At 34.4% G+C, this 21,935-nt stretch overlaps 1 protein-coding gene across 1 annotated transcript in view; it reads right to left on the reverse strand.

The window, feature by feature from the left end:
• Positions 1–21,117, reverse strand: part of megf6b (multiple EGF-like-domains 6b) — a gene marked incomplete at its 5' end in the record, with an annotated part of 65,015 nt that extends 43,898 nt beyond the window's left edge. Inside the window, 6 exons of the mRNA XM_084395843.1 lie at positions 12,095–12,199; positions 17,687–17,796; positions 18,956–19,090; positions 20,185–20,295; positions 20,406–20,505; positions 21,000–21,117. Coding sequence (XP_084251969.1) covers positions 12,095–12,199; positions 17,687–17,796; positions 18,956–19,090; positions 20,185–20,295; positions 20,406–20,505; positions 21,000–21,117 — 679 coding nt within the window. The remainder of the gene's footprint in view (positions 1–12,094; positions 12,200–17,686; positions 17,797–18,955; positions 19,091–20,184; positions 20,296–20,405; positions 20,506–20,999) is intronic.
• Positions 21,118–21,935: the final 818 nt, after the last annotated feature.

A 21,935-nucleotide genomic window follows, 5' to 3' on the forward strand; every position in this document is an offset into this window, starting at 1 on the left:
TTAATGAATTAGTTATGGGAAAAAATAACGTGTTAAAATTATTAAAGCATGTAACGCAGCAAAAAATAACATGTTAAAATTATGCATGTAATGTAAAAAATCCCTTTTGTCTCATATTTTTATCATGACATAAGCAACATCACATGAGTAACGAGCGCAACATCACACGAGTGCTGTTTCTGTGATATTGTAAATGTGATATTGATTTCAATAAATAAGATGTTATTTTACTTTCATTTTTCTTAGTGGTATTTACCGCCAGTTTATCAGGAAGTGACGATTTTGTTCTCTTCGACTGACTGGATGAACATTTGCTTTAAGTGAAATTCGCAGCTTTGTATGGAAACATCTAATGGCTTTGACTCGACTCGTGAGTAATGCAGGTGCAGATCAAGGTCACTGCGTGAGTGTGTAGTGCTGTGATCACATCTCGACCTGTCAGAGCTGCCTCCAGGACACACAGGCTGCTGATACACACTCTAACGTCACACGTCATGTCTCACGGAGAATATAAACTGTGGTCAGATATTAAACATGTTACCTGCATATACTGATATTAAACATATTAACTGCATATTAAACATATTAACTGCATATTAAACATATTAACTGCATATACTGATATTAAACATATTAACTGCATATACTGCATATTAAACATATTAACTGCATATACTGATATTAAACATATTAACTGCATATACTGCATATTAAACATATTAAATGCATATACTGATATTAAACATATTAAATGCATATGCTGCATATTAAACATTAAATGCATATACTGATATTAAACATATTAAATGCATATACTGAATATTAAACATATTAACTGTATATACTGATATTAAACATATTAAATGCATATGCTGCATATTAAACATTAAATGCATATACTGATATTAAACATATTAAATGCATATACTGAATATTAAACATATTAACTGTATATACTGATATTAAACATATTAACTGCATATACTGAATATTAAACATATTAACTGCATATACTGATATTAAACATATTAACTGCATATACTGAATATTAAACATATTAACTGCATATACTGATATTAAACATATTAACTGCATATACTGCATATTAAACATATTAACTGCATATTAAACATATTAACTGCATATACTGAATATTAAACATATTAACTGCATATACTGATATTAAACATATTAACTGCATATACTGAATATTAAACATATTAACTGCATATACTGATATTAAACATATTAACTGCATATACTGCATATTAAACATATTAACTGCATATTAAACATATTAACTGCATATACTGCATATTAAACATATTAACTGTATATACTGATATTAAACATATTAACTGCATATACTGCATATTAAACATATTAACTGCATATTAAACATATTAACTGCATATACTGCATATTAAACATATTAACTGTATATACTGATATTAAACATATTAACTGCATATACTGAATATTAAACATATTAACTGCATATACTGATATTAAACATTAACTGCATATACTGCATATTAAACATATTAACTGCATATTAAACATATTAACTGCATATACTGCATATTAAACATATTAACTGTATATACTGATATTAAACATATTAACTGCATATACTGAATATTAAACATATTAACTGCATATACTGAATATTAAACATATTAACTGCATATACTGATATTAAACATTAACTGCATATACTGCATATTAAACATATTAACTGCATATTAAACATATTAACTGCATATACTGCATATTAAACATATTAACTGTATATACTGATATTAAACATATTAACTGCATATACTGAATATTAAACATATTAACTGCATATACTGATATTAAACATTAACTGCATATACTGCATATTAAACATATTAACTGCATATTAAACATTAACTGCATATGCATATTAAACATATTAACTGTATATACTGATATTAAACATGTTAACTGCATATACTGCATATTAAACATTAACTGCATATACTGCATATTAAACATATTAACTGCATATACTGATATTAAACATATTAACTGCATATACTGCATATTAAACATATTAACTGCATATACTTGAAGTTAACGAAATCAAAATGGACTCTAAGTACTAAGTACTCTAGTCTTATTGTGAGTGATTTATCAGTGCACATTATTATTTCCCCCACAAAAAAACGGCATCTAGGCCACATGTTAATCAAAAGCCATCACTCTTTAGGCATTAATTACAAAAAACAAATCTTCAAGTAAAGGAAATGTCAACTTTTCACAATCCAGTCAATTCCTGATGCATAAAACCAAACCCCATATTACTTTTTTCTTTAATTTCCTCACTTTATAACGTCCCATTAAAGAGGTAACATGGGTTGTGAATGCCATTTTGTGTTTAAACTGAGAAACGACACTCAAAATAAGAATCCTAACTCATAAATATTGTTTTGGTGTCCAGCATCACAGAATGAAGGCTCTCTGTCTGTCAGCGCGGTAAAGACAGCTGTATCGCTGTCACCTTCGAGTCTTCATGCAGACGTCCGGGACACAGAGTGACCATGATGGAGCTTTCATCGGTCCAACGCAGTTCTGGAATTTCAGCTCAATTAGGAAAGATTAAGGAATCAAACTCCAGCAAGAGAAACGCACAAGCACGATTAAGAAAACTCATTCTGACTGGAGGTTTTCAGCACCAGGAAACTTTAAAGACCCAGGATATATATATTCCCTCCTGGCAGCAAAATAAGGAAACCAACAGGAAGAAGCCAGACAGGAAACAGGGATTGTGGGATTATCCAGAGGCAGGTTTACAGTGGCAGTAATGAGAGAGTCACACTGGTCTCTCTGATACCATGAGTTATTTTAAAGAGGTCCTATTATGCTTTGATCCATTTTCAGCTTTCTTTAGTGTGTAATGCTGCTGTTTGAGCATAAAAAAGCTCTGCAAAGTTACAAAGCAAAGTCCCTCCAGCAGAAGTTGCTCTCAATATTCTTCTGGGAACGAACACATCACAATATTCCTCATTTAAATAATTCATGCGCAGAATAAAGGGGCGGGGCCTGGTTGAGTTAGTTAGTAGTGTGTTAAACTGGCGGTTATGGAAAGGGGCGGGACATTTCCCAAACACACTCGAAGCGCTCGACCAATCACAACACACTGCTAGAGCTGACCAATAAGAGCACAGTGTGCTTTACAGAAGGAGGGGCTTCATCGAGACAGGAACTAAAGAGAGCGTTACTGACAGACTGTGAAGAGAGGAGCTGCAACAATGGAGAATATGGGGAAAATAATGTGTTTTTGAGCATTCAAGCATATATACCTATTCTAGTAGAGCCCAAAAACATAATCAAGAATTTGAAAAGCGTCATAATAGGTCATCTTTAATGTTTTTTTCTCTAAAAGACCAAAGCTGCTTATCTATCTAAAACACAACCAGAAAGAGGAAAAGACAAAGTGTGTGATGAAATGATGGGGACAAATTATTGAACCAGAAAACTGACTAAATATATATATATAAAAGGTTAAATCACATGAAAACATGCCCAGGTCTTATTTCAGCCCAAAATCAGAATATTAAAATAAGATGTTACAGTATGTACGTTAGATGAAGAAAATCAGGCCTTTTCATGGGGTTTTCATTACATTATTTTAATGACTATTTATTTATTTATTTATTTATTTATTTATTTATTTATTTATTTTCCCATTTTTCATTATTACAATTACAGTTCTTCTCAATAGTGATGATCATTGTAATAGAACAAATGTAACTATCAAAAAACTTTTTTCAAAATTATTTGCATTATAGTTCTTATTAATTGTATTGAAAAATTTCAAGGCAAGGAAAAATATAATTTACTTTTCCCATGTATACAGGTATATGGGAAATATGTATTGGGGTTGAAATAAGAACTAAACTTGACATGTTTCATGAGATTGACCCTTAAAGTGACCCAAAAATAAAAACGTAAAAAAGTTAAAGTTAAAAGTTAATTTTAAAACTTAAACTTAGAAACTTAAAACTTAGTTTAAGAATGAGAAAGATATAAAAAAAGAAAAAAGTGGAGGAGGGAGACTTCTGACAGACTGTGAGAAAGTGCAGAGGACTCCGGCGTATCAGGACGATCTATTCACGCTCGCCTCTATTGTCCGGCTGTGGCCGCGTCACCCGTGGAGAGTTTTCCGGGTCATGGAACGCTGCACACTAACCAGACTTTTTAATAACTGATTAATTCCTTGCAACACACAATGTGGCGAATGCGACGGGAATGTCAATGAGTGAGTCAGTCTGCTTAAAGGTGGATTTTCCATTGGAATTATGCAGTGTGACATCATTACATTAGACGTGCTGAAAAGCGTTCAAACGTTCCCAGATCTCCGGAAAAGGCAGCTCAAACAGATGTGCAATGACTGGAAAAACTGTAAAAAAGGATAAAACGTGTGACCGCGAGTGGCAGATAAACGTCTCTGACGAACTGTCAAGTCGACATCAAAACGTAAAGCGAATTTACTCAAAAATTTCAGATTGTTGTTTTTTAACCAGAACGATGAATCTATGGCAACTATTTTCGAGTGATATTTCACAGATCCATCGGCCGATCATGATGATGGAGCATATGCAATGTTAAACACATGTTTTACAGATACGAGAGTGTCGTGACCATGGAGAAACTGCAGCTCAATTACCGTAAAGCCACGTGGATGAGTTACTACTACAACACTACAGGCCTGGTAACAAGGATCAGGTCACGGTGAGTTTCAGCACTTATGTTCAGTAAACTACAACACAACCAAAACCAAAACCATTTCAAATGCATTTGAACCATGAAATTGTTTCACTCTAAGAGCATCAAATCAAATCAAAAATAAAAACTGAGGTTTAAACAGAAGTTGGGATGTGTGTAAACTTCTAGTTTTCATTCAGTCTTTGAAAACCTTTACATTATTGTGGCGTCAAAAGTCCTGCGGCCACAACTTCACCATCGTGTTTTACATTCCATTAAACCAGGAGGGGCCTGAGGACATTTTCAGCACAAAGGTGACTGGCCTTGAGCTAATGGCCCATTAAACGAACTTAAATAAAGCTCAGCACACAGAATGTGAAAGGAGAAATTATTATAGATTTAATTTATGTCCACTTTAATAGCCTGAAGACGGGCTGGTTAATGAAGCATGCAAAGCAACGGCAGTGACCCGTAAAGTTGAGTAAAGTCATTCCTACAGAATATTAGTAATCAGTAGAGTAACAAACTAAAACTACTAACTTACAGTAACTACAGATTTCTGCTATGCATGCAATTAAATGCCTTCTTAGTCATATTTGGGACTCAGTTCATTCGGATGGTGCAAATCAACCGATTCAAAGTTGATTCAGTGAGTCAATCATTCATGAAACATTAGCAGAATAAATGAGTGCAAATGATTTTTTTGCATGCAATTAAATGTCGTTATCTTCTTAATAACAGAATTTACCCAGAAAATAATTCTGCTCATATGATGCATGTTTTACAGATTCTCACTCAGATATGTGAGGAATAATTCAAAACCACACTGATTTCAAATTAATAAGCAACTTAAAGTTATAATTGGCTGTATACAGACAAACACAATAATATAATTTAAAGTTTCATCTTTGTGAGGAAAGTTTTACCCGTGTAACACAATTTAATTTCAAATTTGATTTAAAAAAATATATAGAAAAAAGCTCACTGTCCAACAATCAATAACACGAATCAGTGTATAATTGAGATACTATTAGTTTTTATTAATATTTTATATTCGTTTTTATTTTTATATTTTCATTGCAATTTTTTAAGTTTTAGTAATTTTGGTGTTTTTATTATTATTATTTTTATGTCTATATTTTTTTACTTAAAATCAGTTTTCCTTTTAGTTTTTTTGTTTTGTTTTTTACATTAAGTTAAATGAAAATGAGAAAAAAAAAGAAAAACATGCAACAAACAAAAACACGATTCCTTTATGTTTTCAGCATCATGAAACAATATATACACACCGTCTTTATCATTCATAAACCTTCGCCTCTGTAAATCCGACACCTGCTTGTGTTCATTACCTCAGATAACTGACTGACTCCTCTAGACTTCAACTCTATCAACTCTATCAACTCTCTTCTCTAATGGTTCAGCTTCATTTCCACAAACGCGCTGTCGTCACCGTTGCATTCCGAGAGACTGCTTAAGAATATTTATCATTCCTGCATATTTTTCTTGTCTGAACTATGTGCTAAACTCTTGATAAAAGCCTTTTCCACTGAGTCCCTGGGGTTTCCTTGTCTAATCCAGTCTCCATAAGCAAGTAGCTTGTTTCTTCTTACAACAGCCAAAGTTTGGATTCCATCAGGAAACACCAGCCAACTAGAGGACGTAACTTAGAGAAGCCTCCTCTGATCAGAGCTAAAAACTGAGATATGAGTCATATCTCTCACGTACAATTAAGGAAATTAGAAAATGACCAACTCATGAATTCCATAAACTGAGGAAAATCTCATTTATTTTTGTCTAAAAACTGATCTAATTAACTTATAGTTATTTCTTTTCAAGCCCAAAATGACCTCAGTGTTGCAGATTCAACCTCCAGACACGTGTCATGAAATAAACACATGAAAACACAGTTTTATTCTCTGATATTTCCCTGTTTTTCATGTCTGTAGAAACCCTTGCAATTCAGCCGCACTAATCTAAGATTCTGTTTCACTCAACATCATTTCCAACTGTGATAATAATCAGCAAATCAGCAGATTAGAATGATTTCTGAAGGATCATGTGACACTGAAGACTGGAGTAAAAATTCAGCTTTTTTTATGATTTGCATAAAATGCTAAATTTGCATAAAATAATGCAGATTTGCATCACAGGAATAAATTACATTTGAAAATTTATGCAGAACAGAAAACAGTTCTTTTAAATGATAATAATATTTCACAATATTACAGTATTTTTAATCAAATAAATGCAGCCTTGTTGAACATAAAAGAAGAGACTTTAAAAAATCTTACCAACCCCAAACTTTTAGTATATATTTCCCTCAGATCCATCTGGCTCTTTTCACCCAGAGTGAATTCTGAGATTGCCTTATTTAAGAAGGAAAAGATGTCTCTATAGGAGCTCATAGTTAGCTCAAGCAGAGGAAGACCAGAGAGTCCAGCAGAGGTTAAAGTGCACGGACAGGTCTGTATTAATAGCTCGAGGTCACAGTTGATGACTTGCATGACCTGCTATAAACCTGACCCTCCTGACCCTAAACGTCCCCCTCCATTAGCATCAACTACACGAGTTCAACACCACGAGATCCACAGACGCCCCGGAGCGGACAGAGAACGTGACACTCTGACCTCTGACCCTCATAGAGATAGAGGAAATAAGTGTGAACTCAAAAGAAGTGACAACTCAAAGGATTATATATATATATATATATATATATATATATATATATATATATTTTTTTTATATATAATAATAATTAATAATAATTAATCATCTAATAATTGTATTTCTAATAATAATGTAATTATTATTTAAAAATAAAAAGGTATATATTAATTAAATTAATACACTTATTAGTATAATTAATACAAATTTGTGTTATATAAATTGTAAATAAATTATAAATGTGTGTAATAATTATGTTATGATATTTCTTGTTATATATATATATATATATAATTAATCATAAAATAATTAGTATAATACACATTATTACTAGTAGCTACATATAAATTATAATTAAAGAAACTTACATTAATTAATCATCTAATAATTGTACACAGTAATATTAATTATAATTAAATATTTTACTTGTATATAAGAATTAAATTAATCATCTAATAATTATTATTATTCTAAATAAAATTATAAATATAAATTAGAAGTATATATTGGTAATGATATATTATTAGTACATATAATTTATTATAATTATAAAATATTTTATTTAAATATATTTGAATTAATTAATCATCTAATAATTGCATGTAGTAATGTTCATTATAATTTATGATATTTATGTTTTACTTGTATATATGCATTAAATTAATCATCTAATAATAATTATTATTATAAATAAAATTATAAATATAAATTAGAAGTATATATTGGTAATGATATATTATTAGTACATATATTGTAAAATATTAAATATTAAATTAATTATAAAATATTTTATTTATTTGAATTAATTAATCATCTAATAATTGTATGTAGTAATGTTCATTATATTAATTATTATTATTCTAAATAAAATCTTAAATATAAATTATTAATATAAATTGTTAGTTGAATATATATGCACACACATTTACAGTATATATACATATATATATCATACAGTATGTTCTGTGGAATCAGATTTGGGCATTCCATCAAGAGTTGATGTCCGAAATGTTAGCTAACTGTGTCCAGTCACAACAGAGGTACAGAAGAACCCCACGAGAAGACTCTGAGCCTGACGGAGCAGTCTGGCATGTTCCGACCTCCGCCTGCGCCAAGACATGAGCTCACGGCCCAGAAATCATTGTTTTTTATCAAAAGAAAGAGACACAATTATTCCCCAATGAAAGAGACCTTTCAATACGGACCCTGAAACGCTGAACCGACAGGAATATAACAAACATGTGACTGCGACAGAATTGTGTGCATGGATGTTTATCCAATTTTCCTGAAATTTGAGATTTATCTGCACATGCAAACCTTTATTCTTTATCCAAGCTGTCCGATTCTATAGAAATCCATGTTTTCCATATGCAAAAAATTCTCCAACTACTGCAAAATCATTTTTGACATGTTTTGATTAGTTACCGTTGCATTTGCCAAGTTCAGGAGCTTTAAAAAGAGACTAATACAACACAAATAATCTCTTTTTAAAGCTCCTGAACTTGGCAAATGCAAAGGTATTAGTATTGTATTAGTCTCTTTTTAAAGCTCCTGAACTTCAGCTTCACATCAGGTGTTTAACTCAGATTAATAGGTCTATGAGAGCTTGAAGAGCTTTCAAAAGCTGTTTTTCTCTCGTGATGACAGGTGAAACTGAGAATACAGTGATCCTCGCCACAGGGGAACGTGAAGCTCAGACAGAGGTAAAGATTCTCCACGCCGTGACACATTTGTTCATTACGTGCTGAAACCACAACATGTCAAACATCATCGCCTGCTTCACCAGAGTCATCATGGGTCGCTGTCAGGGGATCATAAACAATCACTGACTTGATCTGACAAAAATCATCCGCCAGCTGTGGATTTTAAGCACAGAATGATTTTCCTTCGTCGACTCACAAAGACTTTCATCCGCAAGGCAGATGTGCTGCAAACAGCTTCTCTCAGTGTGACATCTGAACAGATTCAAATCTGGTTTCTCAGATGTTTATGTTCTATGGTTGTCCTGATACTGTAAGCATGTTTTATGGTACAACAGACAAAGTATAATGATTAGTATTTTTTATTTTTTGTTTATAGGGAATATGTTGGGTATTCTATTGTCCTAATAATAATAATAAATAGTATCATTTTAAATATACTGTATATGTGTGTATATAGTAATATAAAAAGTAATATTATACACTGTAAAAAATTTGTAACACTGCCCAATCAAAAATTTCAATTGACCGATAACATCTAAATTTTTCAATTGGCCCAAGTGAAATTCTGTAAATTCTAAAATTAAATGTACAGATTTTCACTTGGGCCAATTGAAAAATGTAGATGTTATCGGTCAATTGAAATTTTTGATTGGGGAGTGTTACAATTTTTTTACAGTATATGAATATAATATTACATTATTACATTATGAATAATGCAGGCAATATATTGTTTTAAAAATAATATACAATATATAGGGTTGCATCATTTTTATCCAAAAACATATCTTTCATGCATTATTATTATTATTAATGCAACAATATCATAAATAAATTATTATGCATGTATTAAAAGTGAAGAAATATAATAATAATGCATGGAAAAATATTATACAATATATAAGGTTTTATAATTTTATACAATAACATATATTTTATGCATTATATTTATTAATATGAAAACAAATAAAATAATGCATGAAAAATGTTGTCAAAAATATTATATAATAAATAATGTTGTATACGTTTTATACAATAAGTAACATAATATTTCATGCAGAAATAAATAAATGTGCAACATGCATGAATAAAATAAAATATTTCCAATGGCTAAACACTTTGATTATATTATTTTAACAATTACAGGCTTTTTTTTTTTTTCTTTAGGCAAAACATATTAAAATTTTGTGATGAAATATGACCAGGACATGTTCTTGACAGTTTTCGTGAGATTCACCCATATTTTCATGATTATTTATATTGACATGAAAACAAATAAAAATAATGAAATTCATGAAAGTGAAAAAAAAATCATAATGCATGAATTAAAAAAAAAAAAGATATATATATAATATAATAAATAGTGTTGTATAAGTGTTATACGACAACATATATTTCATGCATAAATAAATAAATAAATATTTCCAATGGCTAAACTCTGATTATATTCTTAATCTATAACTATTCTTGCCTATTATTTAGATTTTTGTGATGAAATATGACCAGGACGTGTTCTTGACAGGTTTCGTGAGATTCACCCATATTTTCCAGGTAAATAGGCCGCATTCTCCATTACGCTTTCCCGTGACAGATTGTTGCTGTTAGTGTTTCCGTACGTGTTTGTGCATGCCGACCGACTCAATCAGCATCACTCTTAACAACACACATAAGGAACTGTCCAGAATAAATGACCAATGGTTCCCAGCTGTGCACATCTGAGTCTCTGTCCTGAAGACATGGCTGGTTGAGGCAAACAGATTTAAAAAACGAAACAGAAAACAGCAGACGAAAGCCATCAGGTCACGCTACTTCAACACGCAAGCTGCAACATCTTAGACGTTAATGTCGCTGGAAGCTGCGTAATTCATTGAATCTGTCCGCAACACTTTGAGACACAAGCGCTCTCGGATTACAATTGATCTTAGTGCAAAAACCAGCGTCTGTTATCACTCCACGAGACACAGAGACCACGGTAACTGAAAAAGTAGGGCAAGATTTGTGAAGAATTTCCTGTCGTGTGTATATTATCACCAAAAAACAACATCCTCCATTATTAGCATCCTCTCTCACTGGCTACAACTGCCCATGCAGATAAAATTCTTGGCTCGCAACATTAGAGACTCAAACAGCCTGAGAAAACACTCTGTTGGGGGGAGACTCGCATTTATTCAAGAGGAAATGCTGTCAAAATCATTGTAACAACACTTTATATTTTCTAAAATGCGGTGCACATGCAAGAACTACTAATAACCGACTGTGGAAGAACGCTCCATGTCCTTTTCTTATTCACATGTGATCTATCTAAACAGCGTAAGTGTAAGTATTAAAGTGTGTTTGCCGAATTTCAACCCGGTTTGTATTGATACAGTGTCAGTAGTAAAAACGTCTTTCTCCGTGTTTCCAGGACTGAAAAATTCCCGTTTATTTGTTAGCAAAAGTTTGTCGGATGACGCAAAACACATAATTCGGCAGACTTTTGACAGTTCAAGGGCTTTCGTGAAAACTACAGATTGTACTTCCGCATGTTTCTATTCGACAGCTCTGGATCCTTCCCGAAAATAACTCACTCCTGCTAAACGTTTACTCTTTATCTTCTTGCACCCAGGAACAATACAAGTCGACACTATTGTGGCCAAAAGTTTGCTAAGAAGTATTTTCTACTCAAGCAAGGAGGTATTTGACTCTGGTCAAGCCTATCCAATAGGAGCAGACTGGGCGTGGCCCTGGACGACAGCATGCCCAGTGCATTATGGGTGTTGTAGTTTTCCTACCTATTTAGCAAAACGGAAGACAAGAGCAGATTTTCTCTGTTTTCTCTAGTCAGGTAGTACCGATTTCAAAAAACAATTCACCTTTCTACCGCATATACAGCCAGGTTTTACTGAAAGCCCATTTTGACAGTGGTGAATTACCCCTTTAATATCAGCTGATGTTTTCTCAAATCTTCATGGGAATCTAAAAGAGATTAAGAAACTGTTGGGTCTGTTTGGACTCACCGTACTGACAGCTCGGACCACTGAAGCCGGCCGGACAGTCACAGAGTTGAGCAGAAGCTTCTCTACACCGACCTCCATTAAAGCACACGCCATAACTGCAAACAGCTGTGAGAGACGAGAGAAAGAGATGCTGGTCACACGTCTGTCTGTACACATGACATTAGAACATGCTGTTTCATCAAGTGTTTCTGCTTTACTGTTAACACCTGAAGAAAACACACACCTGAAGTGTGCAAAGCTGAGATCAGAACACCAAACCCTTGCAAAATAAAATAGACAGTGAGTACATCACGTCTGCCAGTTGTCGGACAATCTTAGATTAACTATCAGGGACAGTTTCAAACCCACATCACCAACTCGAGTATAGTGTTGTTATTAAACTAATAATTACTGTAATAAGTAATAATTACTGATAAATAAAATAAAATAAAATAAAATAAAATAAAATAAAATAAAGATCACAAATGTTGCTTTGCAATAAAATTAAGTTGAAGCAAATAAAATAAAATAAAAATAATAAAAAATAAATAAAAATAATACTAAAACTGACATTTTTTTATATTAAATCAAAGCTATATAGAAATGTTTAAAAAAAAAATTATCAAAATTACAAAAATAAAAGCTAATACAAAATATTAATAATACTATAATAGTTTATAAATAATACCAAAATAACACTGAAGTACATGAGCTAACATGTTAGCATTGATATGTAAATGTAGGTTGTCATATGATGACGTGAAAAATATATAGCAAATTTCAAACCCTTATATTTTCACAAAAAAAAAAAAAAAAACATCTTATAGCAAAACCTGTCACCCAGTTGTTCAAAGTCATTGTCAACATGCATTCAAAACTATCATGCATACATGACATGTCAAAACTGCATTCAACATTTACAAACTAAAAATTGTGAAAAGGGGTTTTACTGAACCCAAAGCAAATAATACAAGTCAGGATTAAAACATAGAGCAGCATTAACATATCTTAATGTGAATAAACCTTTGGCAAAGTACAAGTGCATAATATTACATAATAAAAGCATGTGAGAGGAAGAGCATGGGGAATCCCAGCACACCAACATGCTAGCTGTATTATATAAAAAAAGATTAATATGTTAGAACTCATGTTCATCAAGACAACAAAAAAACATGATATGAATCGTCATAAACACTGAAATACCTTGAAATCCACACGTATAGACGAGCTGTTGTGAGATTATCTGAGCTTCACTCACCTTATATTAGCAACTGCACTAATTCAAGGACACATTCCCTTTCAAAACCTCAGCAGATCTGAAAGAACAGGTCATGAAACAGCATTTCTACCTCTGGGATGGACAATTAACGGTCTTTGTAACAACAGGCATTGTTGGTCATGAGGACAGACCACCCAGGACATTAGTTACGCACATTCCTGGTCCTTGTTCAGGACATTCCCGTCTACAGCAACAAAGACCTGCTTCCATTCACTCCTTATTGCCACTATTACCAGTTCTGTTTCAGATCACCTTATCAGCATCAGTCAAAATAACTGGCCACTTTCTGCTCCCAACTTTCCTGTTCAAACTCTGACTTTTGCTCCTTAGTGGAAAGAAGAGGATTTTCAAGTGCACGTTTTGTTAAAGTGGAAGGAAGTCTCATGAAGCACGCTTCAGGCACCAAGGCACTTCTACAAAAAAAAGAATCAAAAGTCATTGAGTCAATTGGTATACTTGAGAAACAAAGAAGTAAACAGGGTTAGCGTACCCCCAAAAGAGCCCAGTTGTATTTAGCTTCAAGATTAAGTTTTACAGACTAGAATGAGAAACAGAATTTCTTTGTCCTAAATAAATCCAAAGCAATTCTCCGAACGCAGCCTTAATGTGTGTTATTCTATGGCTTCCAGTTCTGCAAAGTGATGCAAATCTCAAAAATGATTTTTCAAAGAAGTTTCATCTGGTTTGCAGACAATCAGGTCAAGCAGGGAAAAACAATGCTAAATGTTAATAGTTAAAAATGCAATTGTGCATCGTTTGGATAGCAAAATTAGTTATCTTTTTAACTTTTAAAAGAGAGGAGAAATTACACCCATTTTGAAGCCAAAGGTCATGCAGTATTTTGGCACAAAGTCATTATCACTTTGTAGAAGTTATCCAGACGCCGACATTGACAGGTTGCGTGACATGCACTCATCCTTGACAAGCACACAACTATGCGGACTACTTTAAATACATGCTCATTTGTAACAAGAATAAACAATATGGTTTGTATGCTGACCTAGTTTGTTTTATGCAGTGAAGCATCGGCTCCCAAAAGCATCAAACCATCAAAATTCTACTGACATTTCGAAACCAGACACTCATACTATAAATACTGTAATGCGCATGTTTGCTGCTGTTTACGTTGGACTAAATCCACTCAGCCAATGCCAGGTTAATCATTTTGCATGTTGTGTCTGTGCAGTTCATGGTCATTTTAACCAATTCTAATGTTTGAGTTTAAAGGCATTTGTGTTTGCTTTTGTACTATTTTCGGTTCTATTGGGTCACCACAGTGTAAAATCTGGGCCCTAAAATTTAATTAAATTAAATTAAATTAAATTAAATTAATAAAAATAATAATAAACAAATGTTGCCTTGGCAATTAAATAAAATAAATTCAGTTGAAGTTGAAGTAAAAAAAAAAAAAAAAAAAAAAAAAATCAAAGCTATTTAGAAATGTTTTTTAAAAAACGAATCAAAATTAAAAAATTAAAAAATTAAAACTGAAAATATAAAAATAAATGTACTATTGGGTAAAAATGGCTTAAAATCAAAAGACTAGAAAAGTTGTAAATCCTAAAGAACATTAAGTTATTGAAACTTAAATGTAATTATTTTAATTATTTATCATTATTTTATTTACTTATTTTAAATAAATATTGTCATAAATATAATTTCTAATAGTTCTAATAATATTTTAATATTTAATTAAACTAATTTAAATTACCACTTCTATTTTCTGTAAATTCAATGGTAATTAAAAGTGTAAACCCTGAAGAACATTCAGTTATTTAAACTTCTGCAATTATGGAATTTTATTATTTTTATTATTTTTTTATTTACTTCTTTTAAATAAATATTGTCATAAATATAATGTATTATATTTCTAATAAATATTCAAATAATACTGAAATTATAATTATACTTAGTTTCTGTAAATAAATAAAAAGTTTTGTCAGCTTTGTCATTACAGCCAAAGTACCGGAAATATCTTCGAGACCTTCAAAGCCTTGGATGACTGGAGGCTTCAGAGTCAAGAAGAAAACCCTAACCGCTACATTAGACTAACTAGCATTTAAGTGAAGAAAAGCATCACTGCACGCTTCCTTTTGTCAAGCAAATCACAGTATGACGGCAACACCTCGGAGACGACCTTTCAACTCCTCAACAAGACCCAAACTGCCACACACTTTACTGCCACTACAAATCTAACAGCGTCTGAATGGTCCATCCCAGCCGGCCAGTGGATCACGCTGTAGGAAAAGGTTGTGAAGACAGACGCCAGTACGTGTGCCAGTCAGACGGCGGGATTTCTGGTGTGAGCATCAACTCATGTTTTGTCCATGTTCAGTGGCTCAGAAAAAGGAGTGATTAGTTTAGTCCCATTTCTTAAAGTGCTTCCAGGTCTCAAGTTGCAGAGATAAAAGCCAGACGTGCAGTTTGAAGACCACAGATACCTCCAGAGAAGAGGAAAAGACGTTAAGCGGTGTACAGGAATGCATGCTGAGCGTGTTTAAAAACAAACCAAAGCTGGATCAGGGACGAGGGCTAAATCTCACAAGGTATAATGAGTCGTTTCACCTTCTCCGACAGACAAAGGCGTCTTTGAGGATTGTGTCGGCTCTAGTAATGAAACCCCGGAGAAAATCACAACTTGCGGGATAAACTGTTATGCAACTGTCAGTGATTCTGGCATGAGACCACTCGAGCCGCCACGAGTCCGGCATGAAAACCATCAGTGGATGTTAACTTGATTAACTTGATTTTAGAGAAGGATTTAGTTCGGGGGGGTTTTGGGTACGAGGAACTGTTCTGACCGAATGTGACCCTGAGTCTCAAAACCACTTCTGGGAACCTTAATTCTCTATCCAAATGAGAACAACAGACCCAATGGACCTTTGACGCCAGCTTTGATTTGACAATGAAAACGAGGATCATCAAGTCGACAAAACATTGAACATGTCATGCGCAAAACTCTAACTCTAGACGGTACAAGCTGAACGGACTGTACTCTCTCAACCTCATATTCATGCATGCCAAATGAGTTAGTGAAAAACATGCTCACCATTCCTGATCTCTAACACACACTCACAGCGTTCGCCTCGTCTCGCGGCTGTCAGAGCAGAAACTAAAGCTGATGCTGTCATCTCCGGGTGCGTTCATATGTAAATTGTGCGAGCTCATTTCGTCCATTAGGTCAAAAGATCTGAAAAAAACCATACATTTACCCACCCCTCGAAGAAATCAGGACAGAAGTGGGCGAAAGTGGACAAAAGAGACGGATTAAAACACCAGGAGTAAACGGGAATGTGTCTGTCTCGTCTACTTGTGATCCGATCAACCAAAATCCATCTTAGTAGGTGTAAACCGGGCCTTAGATCAGATGCATATAAACATCTTCATCTAAACACCTCTCCTGAATGATCGCTAAAACTCTGCCAAGGTATTTTGAACTTCTTTTTACCCCAAAAAAGCTCAGTTGTGAGTATAACAGGGCCTTAAGGGTCCACAGCTATAGGCTACTCTTCTTCAGGGTGTGTAGACTACGACCGTCCTATAAAATCCTATCAAAGGATTCCCATCTGCTCCATTTAGGCACAAAAAAAAAAGACAAACCAGAGTCTCTCGCTGCCTAACTATTAGAGGAGCTCTTTTGTAACCAGAACAAAGAAAATTACGAGACCCCACCCAGAGCAGACAGCAGACGGGACGAGCTGCTGAAATCCAATTACTGACCGGGACTTTTGGCTTTAGAAAGTAAAACAAATTCAGACAAAGTGAGATCAGTGCTTTGTTGCTGAGGCCAGCATGACTATTACAATCGTTTGAAACGAACCTCCAAAACCTAAGGATTAAAACGTGGTGTGTAATTTGCACCGCATAATTTGTACTAAATGATGATACCTCAAATCATGAGGTTTTTGAGGACATTTCTGGGCAAATTACACCATGATACATCGACTCTACATAAATCCAAATCCATAAAACCATACAGAACCCACAGCCAAGAGGATTAGAGCGAATCTTGACCCTAATTTCCTAATTCCACTGTGCTTTTATTAGGGTTGGACAATGGAATGTGAGATCAGATCCTTCTCATGGTTTAACAGCTACAAACTTGCAGAAAGATACATAAACCTTCATGTTAGCGTTCGAGCATTCTCTGATCTATAATCTGGACACATTTACACCACTCTGTAACATTAATCACTCCACCTGTTATTCTACCTTTAAAAATCTCTATAGCTGCACACTCACGATTCACTGCCTCAAAGAATCAGCATAAATATGGATTTCTGTCACTGATGTTCACATGCTTTTACATCCCATGAGATTTAAAGGAGACTTACGATACAGGCACCCGGCCTCCCCGTTGAGCTGGGACCATCCTGAGCAACACTTGTAAACCGTCCGGTGTTCCTGTCGATACACCTGTCTATATGCAGTGTAGTAAGCCGTTCTGTGGAGAACAGGAGAGAGGAAGAACTCTTTAGCATCTTTATTGTTTTATATTGTCTCACACACTCTACAGGTGCAAAAAAAAAAAGTCTTTCTGTCAGACAAACACTGGACGGTACAATCACCTGTATAAAACACACTTTAAGGTCAAAAAGTCGATATGCACTATATATTCACATATATACTCGGCAAATAAAATGCATATCTTAGATTGCACACCATGTGCAACTGATACAGATAAACTAGAGCAGCAATCGTGTTCGTAAATGTAAATTGAAGGGCACAAAAACGTATTTCTTGTACAATACATGAGCCATAAAAGAAAATAAGACATGTGCATGGATATGCATGGTTTCATTTATTTTTCCATTTAGCACACAGGTAAAGATTGAGACCTTTAAACATTCTTTATGAGTATACACGTTCTGTTAGTCTGTCATCAGCCACTTTTAGTGTTTATCAGCGTTCTCTCCGAGCTAATAAAGGCCTTTCATTGTGAATGAGAGAGATGATGCTTGTGGATGAGCTCCGATGTGTGAAAACACAAACATATGAGCTCTGTAATCAGCAACGCTTCTCTCTCATCCACCCTTTAATGATGCTTTCTGCAAGGGTTTCTCGCTCCCTGTAGTTTAGAGTCCTGCAGAATCGTAACCCTGCGCTCTTTGTTTAACGCATCTAATTGCAGGGCCTGGGTCTCGTACTTGCTAAGTATACGGAGGAAAGCGAGCCAGTGCGAGGAACACAGGGCTGTCAGAGCGCGAGTTCAGGGCGTTTGCCTTCTATCTTGTAGGTATGCGAGAGCCTCTGGAGATGCCTTTCAAATTGCTGCTTTCGTCAAGAGCTTGACTACACCTTACACTTAAAAGAGTCTGATTAGAGAACAAAGATACTGTAAAGCATGAGAACAAAATACACTTTTTTTGACGCTTCAGAAGGAGCACAGTTAGTCATGCTTGGTAAGGCAGCATCACCATTACTATTGTATAATAAGGGAAACGGATTTGAACAAATGCATACTGCACAGCGTGTGGAAAACTTGCATAATCATATGCATGCTATATAGCACAGAAATTGCAATGGTTGTACGGTTGATTGATCAGACACGATGTTTATGTTCACATAAATCAATGTTTTTGGTGTGTGAATATCAGTCCCACCTCCTCTCGTAGCCCATGCACCAGGATTGTCCCTGGCATCCTTGTTTCCAGGCTTTAACCATCCGTGTGAAGGTCTGGACACACGGCTGCATCTGGGCCACAAGCTTCACCTCCTTCTCTGCACACACATTAGGCCTGGAGATAAAACACACACACACACACACACGTTTACCTGCATGTTCAGTCAGCTGGAATCATGCAGTTTTAATAAACTGTAATGAATTTGACAGGGGAACAAGTTGTAAGACCGTCAGTTACTTAGACACTCCATGTCACATTGAGCAATATTAAAATAATGAGAAAAAGCCAGTAAATCATTTTAATCATCTCTGCATGAACAGATGACAAGCTACGCAAGATTTACATCTTAAGTTCCCAGACTGATATATTAGTCACTCTGTAAAAATGTATTTCCTCAAACATAGACTGATCTCCACGAGTCAGTTCACAGTTGAACCTCCAGGCATAATTTTCATGTGTGGAATTATTGGCACTAGATTTTTATCAGAGACGTGAAATTGTCCAATTGGGAGAGAAATGCACTAAACTGGTACTAAAAAGATGGACGCTGCATCTTTTTAATGCGAACCAGTTCTGCGTCAAAACTGGGGCATTTTTTGCTGTCTTGGTAGGCAACTCAATGGGTTTCCCGTTTACTATGATTGCCATGAAAACATTATTTCTGAATGTTCTCTGAACAATCAAAACGTTCAATTTTTGCAAACATTATAGAAACGTTCCATTTGAAAGTTCTCTAAACGTTCTAAAACAAGTAGTACGTAATAACGTTTCAAAATGTTTTAGAAAATAAGCGTTCCATGAACGATCGTACAAATTGCATGTTTGTTATTATAGAACGTAAATAAAGACCAGACAACTTTAAACGAAGGTTCTATTAATGTTACTGGAAGAATGTTTGCTCGTAACATTGAAAGAACCTTAGGAGAACTTTGGCCATAGTTCTGCAAACGTTCCCTGTTAGCTAGATTGACACCTACAGTATCCCACGTGTTTAATTAATACGCGTAAACAGCTACGCGTCAAAGCGAGTCTCCAATTTTAATACAAATTTAATTAATTACAATAACGTAAAAGTGATATAATATAAGCACGAATATGAGAAATATATTCGTTCATTAAATACATTATTTATGGTGGTATTCAAAGTTAAGCAGCTCCTAATGATAATCTAGAAGCGCGCGCAACTGATCTCCAACACAGTTACTCACATGTGCGGCATCAGGTCTTTTCCAGAACGGGATGCTGCATTAATTCCATGAATTAGAATGATGAAAGAATATAATAACATATCCATCCTCATACGCTGTTCTGGTTGAGTCCTGCACCAAAATAACACACTTAAAATGTAAAAACAAACTAATCTGAGTCCATTTTAATCCGCGCTCTGGAGAGGACTGACAGAAGGAGAAAACTCTCAGATCCACCTCACACACCAGCTGAGATCCAAATGCCCTCAGGGCACTCGCTCTTCCTGTAGGAGCAGTGAAGGGAATGTCCTTTGAGAAGAACAGGACCAATACGGGAACAACCTAAAGCAGCAGAAGAGCAGAAGAGCTGACTGACCTCCTTCAGGATCTCTTACTTCAGCTTGATTTACTGCGACACTTCAAAGTGCCTAATTCACTTCATTAGACAGATTTCAGAGTCAAATGAAGGTCACTTCGTAATCTTTACACCACTGAGGAACAGCTTCTAATGTAAAGCGATGGAGATGATGGATTATAGAAGTCTGAGAGCATATTTACACATTTTTTTATTTGCAAATAAAGTTATAATAAAATTATTTCTGTACATATTAAGTTATTTGAAAGGCAATTCTAAAATAGTGACTTAATGATATACAGCATTTCCACTTCAACCTTTCCTCAAAATTTTCTGCTGACAATATTTGTAATATTATTAGCATAATAATTGCCATTGTTTATCATTAATAATAAAAAACTTTTTGGAGTGCCACTTTATATATTTATCTTACACTAAAAACAGAACCTTCACCACGTGACATCAGAAGTTATTCTCTCACAGGACAGGACTGTCGAGGGGTCGCCGAGCCACAGCTGAGAGCAGAGAGGATGATGGGTCACAGACGTGAGGTCAGCGCTGGGATCAGGGAATCTGGCACAACAGAACCCGGAAAACATTCCCTAGCAGCACTGATCCTCCTCTAGGGGTCAGTGCCAACCGGGTTCAACGCCTCTGCCATGGTCAGAATGTGCTTTACACGCTAAAACACACCTATGAAAACATCTGCTGTATTCTGAGGACATGTGGACGTGTCACTCCAGGAATCTTATGTGGGAATGTTTAACAGAATTCATTAAAAGAGGGATGAATACTTATTACACTGTGGAACAAAACATTAACATTCCTAAAATGTCAAGAAAGAATACATCTGCATAATGTATCCTAGTATAAGAGTTTTTCCGTAACATTTCTCACACAACTGTCAGGACTTCATGAATATAGAAATGTTACTATTATTTGACCATAAAGTTAGCTGAGGTCCCCTGGGTGAGAATCACTGCACAACAGGACTGGTCAAATTAAATAATGCTAATTTTAATGGTAAAAAAAGAAAACTTTTTTTTACAGTGTCCTTGTTACACATGTAGCTTCTATATTAATTACTATAAATTATGCATAATTACATGCAACTATCCCTAAACCAAACCTAATACTAACCCTATAGTAAGTACACGTAGTTAATTAATATTACTCAGTACTTAAATGTATATTGCAACAAAGACACCTTAAAATAAAGTTGAAACTCATTTTAGTTTCACACTTAAATATATAATTTCCCCATCAAATTTTGATGCTGACAAAGGGAAATGTTCATTCACGTTTTTTGTTTATTTGTATTCTGCTGACATCTTCAGGATACAATGGGAGTTTCATGTGCTTATAAGAATGGTAGCCTAAGTGATATTTGAAAAACCACATCGTTATTTTGACCAAA

Source organism: Rutilus rutilus (genome assembly GCF_951802725.1).
Source record: "Rutilus rutilus genome assembly, chromosome: 22".
Classification (NCBI taxonomy): Eukaryota; Metazoa; Chordata; class Actinopteri; order Cypriniformes; family Leuciscidae; genus Rutilus; species Rutilus rutilus.